At 40.7% G+C, this 8,420-nt stretch overlaps 1 protein-coding gene across 1 annotated transcript; it reads right to left on the reverse strand.

Moving 5' to 3' along the window:
• Positions 1-3,248: 3,248 nt before the first annotated feature.
• foxi2 (forkhead box I2) lies at positions 3,249-7,111 on the reverse strand. Its single transcript, XM_028566681.1, has 2 exons — positions 6,487-7,111; positions 3,249-4,126 (listed from the first exon to the last, which is right to left on the reverse strand). The coding sequence occupies exons 1-2, from the start codon at positions 7,109-7,111 to the stop codon at positions 3,522-3,524; spliced, it is 1,230 nt and encodes a 409-aa protein (XP_028422482.1). The 3' UTR covers positions 3,249-3,521.
• Between the last annotated feature and the right edge of the window lie 1,309 nt (positions 7,112-8,420).

An 8,420-nucleotide genomic window follows, 5' to 3' on the forward strand; every position in this document is an offset into this window, starting at 1 on the left:
ACTGTATGTTTTCACATTAAAACATGATTTATGAAATCATTCCAACAATAATTAGGCTACTTTAATAGCTTAGTATTCTATGCCAAAAAAAAGGTATGTATAAAGGCTTTAGGCCACCCTATAAGGCCCAGTTTAATATGCAACTTCATTGTATACAATATACAGTATGTAGTAGGGGGTCCCTGCTCCATCTCTCTTTCAGTTAAGGGGTCCTTGAACATTGAAGACCCCTACTTTAGTAAATAAAAGTGACAAGTGATACAAGACATGAACAAAGCTGCTTTCCACATTTAACAATTAACAACTTTTTGGTTTTGCAGTTATTTCCATAATGATGCACAACTAAAATTCACTGAGGGCCCAAACTCAGTACTATAACATCAATTTCACGCCACAACACTGTTAAGTACCATAAACTGTGAAATCTAAATAAACGGTCAAATCGTTGTTCCTGATCTGCAGGATGGGTGGCAAAATATTTGCGTTGGGAATTTCTTGATGCGTCGTTTCTTGGCAGGAACAAAGCAAAAATGGCCTCCTCTCAATTTGGGGCAAACGCTGGCGGAGAATGGAGACAAAAGAGACGCTTAAACCCTGTCGCTCTAAGGGGGATATCTTCACCTCTCTTCAGAGAGTCCCTAATTGATACATGGGGATTGGCGTGAAGGACCAGGGGACAATAGCTCTATTGTTTCCCTGGTTTCTGAATCAAGACATCTGTCAACTGCGGTGGCTTTGCAGGGAGCTCATCTCGCCTCCAAACTTCAACTTTTCCCTCTTGAGTTTTGCCGACGTCTCTCCCAGTATAGCCAAAGTGTCCGCCTGTGGCACTGGAGGACATGTTGGAGGACATCAGCTTGTGATATTTGTTCAGAATATAATTCGATACATTATCCGCGGAAGGGATTAATTGTCTCAAAGGAGCATGCAGGACGGAGTGTGATTTAAAAGCATAACATCTACTATTTGAGGGTATAATCTGTATTTTTTAATAAAACTTAGAATTTCGAATTTTTTTTATCTCATTGTAATGCTGCACAAAAAATCCTGATCAGTAAATACAAGATGAATAAATCAAATTATTTCACAACTTTGGGGAACAAAGACATCTTAATTGTAGAAGAAAAAAAATGGAAATTTCCATGAAAATAAAGCTCAATTCAATCACGTAAATATGAATTTATTATTCCATTCCTTATTCTCAGAATGTGTAATTGTATGCTTTAAAAAAAATAAAAAAATCACATTTCTGCAGGTTATGCTGACCACCTGTGCACTTAATAAAATGCAATTAATTGGGATGAATTGATTGATAGTGTACCAACTGAACACTGGTTTCCCAGATTTGTGCTAAAACAATTTCTAAGGAAATTACCGACCTTTTTAATAAATCATTACAGTGAACACTTTTCGGCTTTCTAACATTTTTTTTTTCAGTGATATACATTTTTTTTTTTTCGACCGGTGGAAGTGGAGACAACGTTCCCACTTCCTGGCAGCAGAAAACAAAGTTGTCTTGTAAATGACTATGTTTTTGCAGCATCAAGATTGTCTCCTGAGAGTCCCATCATTCCTCAAACACGAATCACTGATCCGTCAGGAAGAGAAGCAGACTTACCGGAACAAAAGATTAATGAAAGATCAACGCTGTTTAAGTTGGACGTGAGCTCGGTCTTATCTCATCGTCATAAAAAGTACAATCGGTGTTTGACAGTGTGAGAAACACAAACCCTAATGAAGAATGTGTCAGACTGGATTAGGAAGCAGGAAGGACCTCTGAGATTTAAATTCAGCAGCCTGGCTTCACGATAAAACCACTCACACTTGATTTCTCTAGCACGAAAGAGGATTAGGGCCACGTGTGAAAAATGTATTTTACTTCAGAGTTTAAAGTCAGACTTCTGAGAATAAAGTCAGATTTCTGTATTTAAAATCAGAATTTTGAAAAAATGAAGAGTTCTGACTTCAAACTTCTGACTTCAAACTTCAGATTTTCTTTTTTGTCTTTTTAAGTCTGAATTCTTTAAACTCAGAAGTCAAAACACATTTCTTTTCACATCTTATCCTCTTATCCCCGGCGTCACTAAGTTTACAAAAGTAAAACTGGCAGTAAAGAAGGCCGGCAGGAACACATAACTATCTCACGCATGTTTTGTTGTTTTTAATACAGACGGTAGGAGGCTGCATTGAGCTGAAATGGAGTAGAAGTAATGAAATAGGAGATTAAAGTAAATGTATGGGTATGCATTCAAATGATAATGAAGCCCTGAATACGCTGATGCCTTATTTGAAAATGATGCATGACAATACAATAGAGACCACATGACATTTATTAATAGTCACAGTTAAAACTGCCTGGAAGCTGAACGTAAAGATAACAAATAGAACATAATAGATACAAAAGCCATTCAATGATTGTCACACTGAATCCTGAGAGAAACCATGATATAGCATATAGTTTTTAATATATATATTTATGACATCTGGGTTTTAGTGATACTGTTTTCGGCGCATTTTGTAAGCTAATGTCATTCACTTCTGCTTTAATCAAACTATGTTCGGACAACAGTAGAAAAACAATGCCTGCTAGCATAAATAGCATAAATAGTCACAAACTATTTGTTTTTATAATTTACAAAAATACACATTTATAAAGTCCACGTCTGTACAGGAGCCTTAGTGCTGTGGTTTCAGTCAACATGGAGGATATAAAAAAAAATAAGGCAAGCCCCGTCTCGGATCATATTTCTATTCAATCAATCGAAACTAAATAGACGGATAAACCCTTCATAGCAGGGCACTTTCATCTCATAGGATTGTTGATTTGAGGTAATGGCGGTCTCACGAAGGCAACTTTGGCAGATTTGAGTTGATTAGGAATACGAAAATAAACAGTTTCAACACATGTAATCAACTGGAAGAATTTGGCCGCTCCAAAGAAATACGGGCTGGATTTGGCAAAACTGGCAAAAAAAAAAAAAAAAATCAAACGTATACATTTACATTTTTAAACACGAAACAGTGGCTTTGACTACAACAATAGAGAAACTTTCTGTTGAAACTGACCCCCCCCAAAAAAATGTAAAATAGATGTTTTAAAATATAACAAAAGGCATAAGTGTTTAGTGGTTGTCTTACTTTGCAAGTATATTTTAGCATTAAGAACAAAGTAGGAGCTTTGATATAATATAAAAAAAAAAAAAAAAAAAAAAGAGTAAAAACATAAGTGCTCATATTTTGCTGGACTTTCCGGCTGGCGTTTCCACCGTCTTGAGTGCATGTCAAGTTAAATCAAGTTCACCTAAAATACTCTAGTTCTCTAATCTCTCTGTGAACCGATGAGTGGAAGCGAGTGCTGGGTTCATGAAGCCTCTACCCAGCATGCACTCTGACCTCTCTGCTGAAACGCATGGGCGTTTACAGCATGTGTGTGTGTGTGTGTGTGTGTGTGTGTTTCAGAGCAGGATTCACTGAGCAGCCAGTCCCTTAAAACCAGTGGGGAGTGGTGTCTGAATGGCCTCCTATAGCTCGGTCCCTTCTCTGGGATAGATCAGGCTGTTGACACTGAAGCTGTTGTAGAAGTGACTGTTGAACTGTCCGCTCTGCCCGCCGCCAAACGTGTTGTAGTACACTCCCCGGTTGAAATGCAAGCCGTCGGCGTGCTCCGACGGGCCCGTGTCCTGCCCGCCGTGGTTCAGGTGGTACGGGCTCAGGGCCGTTATGTTCCTATTGGACAGCTCGTTGACCAGTCCCAGGGACCCCTGGCGGCCGGGGGCCCCCGAGCTGAGCGTCGACATGCTGCTGTAAAAGTTATTAAAACAAGGAGCGGCTGAGGCCAGTCCGGGCGGCGAAGACGACGACGGCGAACCCTTGTGGCCCTCGCTCATGGTGTCCATCTCCGGCGAGGGCGGCCCCAGCAGCGGAGGGCTGTCTGAAGGCTTCAGCGGGGCCCCCGCCGCGGGCCGGCCGTCCTCCACTTTGGTGGCTGCCGCCGCCGCCGCCGCCGCCGCCGCCGCCGGCGCCCCGCCGCTGCTCGGATCTGAACGTCTTTTCCTTTTCCGGCGGAAGTTTCCGTTGTCAAACATCTTCTCGCAGTTTGGGTCCAACGTCCAGTAGTTTCCTTTTCCTGGAATTGAAGATGAGACACGTTATATCCTCTCTGCATCTCACCTATTTATCACACTGTGAAGCTCTTTACTGTGCAATGCCTTCCCACTGTATGTGTATTTTTATCCGTTTTATGCGTTTGTGTTGTATTGTATTGTGACTGTAACGTATAAAGTATTAATAGCATTGCATTGTGACTGTTTATAAGGTACGTGGCTGCGAAGACACCTTAATTTCCCCCGCTGGGGATTAATAAAGTCATCTATCTATCTATCTATCTATCTATCTATCTATCTATCTATCTATCTATCTATCTATCTATCAATCAATCAATATATCAATCAATCATAGGCCTGTAACAATTAAATAAGTGTCTATATTGCAATTTCTTTTCTACATAATTGCCATTTCTTTATTATTATTTACTTATTTTGTTAGTAAGGGATTAATTTAGGAACCTTGCTGTGATGTATGTATGTATGTATGTATGTATGTATGTAATGGTAATTGGAAAACTAATTGCCCCTCTGGGACAAATAAAAGGTCTTGATATCAGCAGCATGGGGGTTGGCCCGAGCAAAATGTCCCACATAGTGGAAAAATTAAGTTCATCTTATCTTTGTTTAATTAATTGCCGACATTAGCGATAGGGTCCTGAGATGTGTTGAGGGTTATTGTCCATTTTACGTGAATTTAAGAAAACAAAATCTATGTTTTTATGATAATAAAGAGGCGCGGTTTACTTCACCGGCTGTGTATTTGTGTTATTACATTATCTGGGTCACGTAACAATGATGTAACCACAACATGTAGCCTGGCGTTCATTCAAAAACTGTATACAAAACTTCACTTGTTGTTTGAAAAAGTTGTGGAGAAAGTAAAATATCATTAACATATTTTTTTTTATTTGACTGAAAGAGACAATTATATTGTTAATCGCAATTATTTCTAAGACATTTGGGATTGTAACATTTCTAGACACATAACATGCCATTAGAAGTGAATGATCAGTTTGGGCTGATGGCAGGACTAATTTGTCTAATTTACTGTATATGATTTAAATAAAATACAACATTTATTTTTTATAATGTCTTACCCCTTTTCGGCATTTTGCTGTTAGGATATGACTCGCTCAACACAAGACAATTCCAGCTATCCTTCATAGCAAACTTCTAACATATATTTATTTATGATTTGTAATTATTTCTTATATCATCTCATAATTCCGTTTGTTTCCTGGAAGCCAGTTTTGAACATTTTCGGAAATGCTGGACTCTTTAAACAATAATAATCAATCATAATCAATCAACACCTTCCCTGAGCTCACTGTCATCCCAGTCTAGACTCAAGAACTGGTTCAAAACCACATTCCAGTCATGTTCAAGTACAACACACACACTATTTTGTGTAACAAATAATACTGTAATATTCCAAGGAAAGCTAAATAAATGTACACTACTTACTATGGAGCCTTTAATTGTCTTTATTTGGAATTCCTATAAATCTTTTAGAAGTTCTATGACAACTAATGTAGCATGACTTTGTTTTTTCATAGTTCAGCCACTAGTGTCATATTTAATAAATTGTAAATATATAATATATATGTTATATAAAATAAATTAGAAGCATCAGTTAAAATTCTTGAGAGATATTTATTTGGAGTTGAGTTGTGCTATAAGACTTATTGGACCACAAATACAGTAATTGATTAGGCTCTATATCACACGTGTCAAACTCAAGGCCCGCGGACCAAATCCGGCCCCTCGCAAGTTTTGATCCGGCCGGCATATCAGTTTAGATTCACAACAGATTTTGGCCCGCCTAGTTGTGCGCAGAAACCAAAAAGACGGAAAACTCTTTTCGAACTGTAATTATGTGACACTCAAAGCTGAATTTGGCAGATTTGCCGACTTTGAGACTCAGGAATTCCCACAGAAGCAGAGAGTTCTCATATTTAGGCTGTGAAACAGGTTGCTGTAAATATATATAAATAATTTGCAAAACTCTATGATGGCTAAGGAACTTTTTTTTAAGCTGTAAGTGACACAGCTATATGACACATGCAATAATACAGTCAAATATGTTTGACTTTGATTAAATAAAAGCATGTCAATAAACTCTACATGTCTGGCCCCTGATGTGATTCTTATTTCCAAGTGTGGCCCTTAGTGAAATTGAGTTTGACACCCCTGCTCTATATGATTTTTTATTTTTTTATTTTTTTACCACATTTATAGGATTCAACTAACAATGTCAGTTTAATTCGTTCTCACCTAGTTTTCCCATTTAATTTCCCCACCCTGAGACCTGTCTGTAATCCTAAATGCAACATATTTAGTTTAGAATCAAACATTTTCCCCCTTGGTGCGTTCACTGTACCTGGGTCGTCCTCGTCCCTCGGCACTTTCTTGAAGCAGTCGTTCAGAGACAGGTTGTGCCGGATCGAGTTCTGCCAGCCGGCCTTGCTCTTCTTATAAAACGGGAAGTTGTCGGCGACGTACTGATAGATCTGGCTCAGGGTCAGCTTCTTCTCGTGCGCGTTCTGGATGGCCATGGCTATGAGCGCCGAGTAGGAGTAGGGCGGCCGCACCAGCTTCAGCAGCTCCTCCTGGCTGGCGATGGACAGCCAGCCCAGGTCGGGCCCGCCGAAGCCAGGTGAGTTGGTGAGGAACTGCCGCTGCGAGCCGTAGGAGGGCGGGATGAACGACGCCGGGTTGTTGCCGTGCAGGTAAGACGCGGACGAGTTGACGCCCGGCCCGTTGAGCCACAGGTACGGGTTCGGAGACGACGCGTAATCTCCGAGGCCGTAGCCGGCGGGTCTCTGTGCGCCCTGCAGGCTCTGCTGGTGGTACATGCTGCTCAGGTTGTCGCAGTAGACGGCGGCCATGTCCGGGGCCTCCTGGGCGCCTTTGGGTGGGAGAGAGCCGACGGTAGGGGAGGTGTGTTGCTGCTGCTGGTGATTGTGATGGTGCTGGTGCTGGGACTGAGGGTCGATGGAGTTCATCACTCACCCGCGGGAAATCCCTAAGGAATGGCTGAAGTGGTTCAGGACAGGTGGCCTGTCCCGGCGGTGCGCAGGCAGGCAGGCAGGCAGGCAGGCAGGCAGACAGACAGACAGGCAGCAACAAGTGTCAGGGAGGATGGAGGAGTTTGGGGAGTTTTAATAGAATAAAGCCTTGACAGCAGCCACATCCAGGCTCCAGATCATTTCCAACAGCCAATGGACACACACTGAGTAACAGGAGGTGTGGTCATGCTTCTACCCAGCTCATTCAGCGGCACAGAGTGGGGCATTGGTTCCAGAAATGTCCCCCCCCCTCCCTCCTCCCTGTCAAATCCTCCATGGAGAGACACACAGCAGAGAGTCCTGCTGGCTTCTCTCAGGGTGCTATCATTAAACCTCCGTCAACAACCAACCAACCTGACTCACACTGCAATATCAACCCTTACACAAGGGGTTTGGTTTCAACATTGGTGTGTGTGTGTGTGTGTGTGTGTGTGTGTGTGTGTGTGTGTGTGTGTGTGTGTCACACACATTGCAACCGGGGGTCATACAATTTAGAGCGTCAATCACTTAATTTCCTGCATACTGGTGATTTTTTATGCTACAATTTGAGCCTTTTCTGCATCTTTTTATGGTGCAATGCCTTTAATTATTGAATCTTTCAAAACTTTGTGTATATATATATATATATATATATATATATATATATATATATATATATATATATACACATACATAGGGCTGCTCTCTCTTAGTCGATTAGTCAACTAATCGGTCTTAGTAAACTTAGATTTCTTTAGTCTATTAGTCATGTTTGATGCTTTTTTTCATGCTGAATGACTTATTTCCAAGAAACGTACGAGCACATCTCTGGTAAACACAAGAATTAAAGTGGTACTTTTGCATGACTCTTTGCGGAGAAACTCAGATTTACAGATCTGTCGATTAAATCAACTAATCGATACAATCGAATGAGTGTTAATCAACTAAGAATTTCTTTAATCGAGCACAGCCCTACACATACATACACACACGTTTTGAGCCCCATATCTCCTGCATCCCCCCTGAAATCTACGCTTATGCTTTTAAATCATCAGTTTTTTTTGCTCCTCTGACTATAGTAATCTGCACTTTTTACAACTTTGCCATGTATTACCCTCTGTCATCCAAAGCAAAAATAAAATGGTAGAAAATGCTTTATGTATTTGGGTAACATTAAATATTTAACATCATATTGTACAGTTTACTGTGGCTCTTGTTTACAGTGGGCTAAATCAGGGATGAAAAGCAATACTTACTAAAATATCTC

Source organism: Perca flavescens, chromosome 20, assembly GCF_004354835.1.
Source record: "Perca flavescens isolate YP-PL-M2 chromosome 20, PFLA_1.0, whole genome shotgun sequence".
NCBI classification, from domain to species: Eukaryota; Metazoa; Chordata; class Actinopteri; order Perciformes; family Percidae; genus Perca; species Perca flavescens.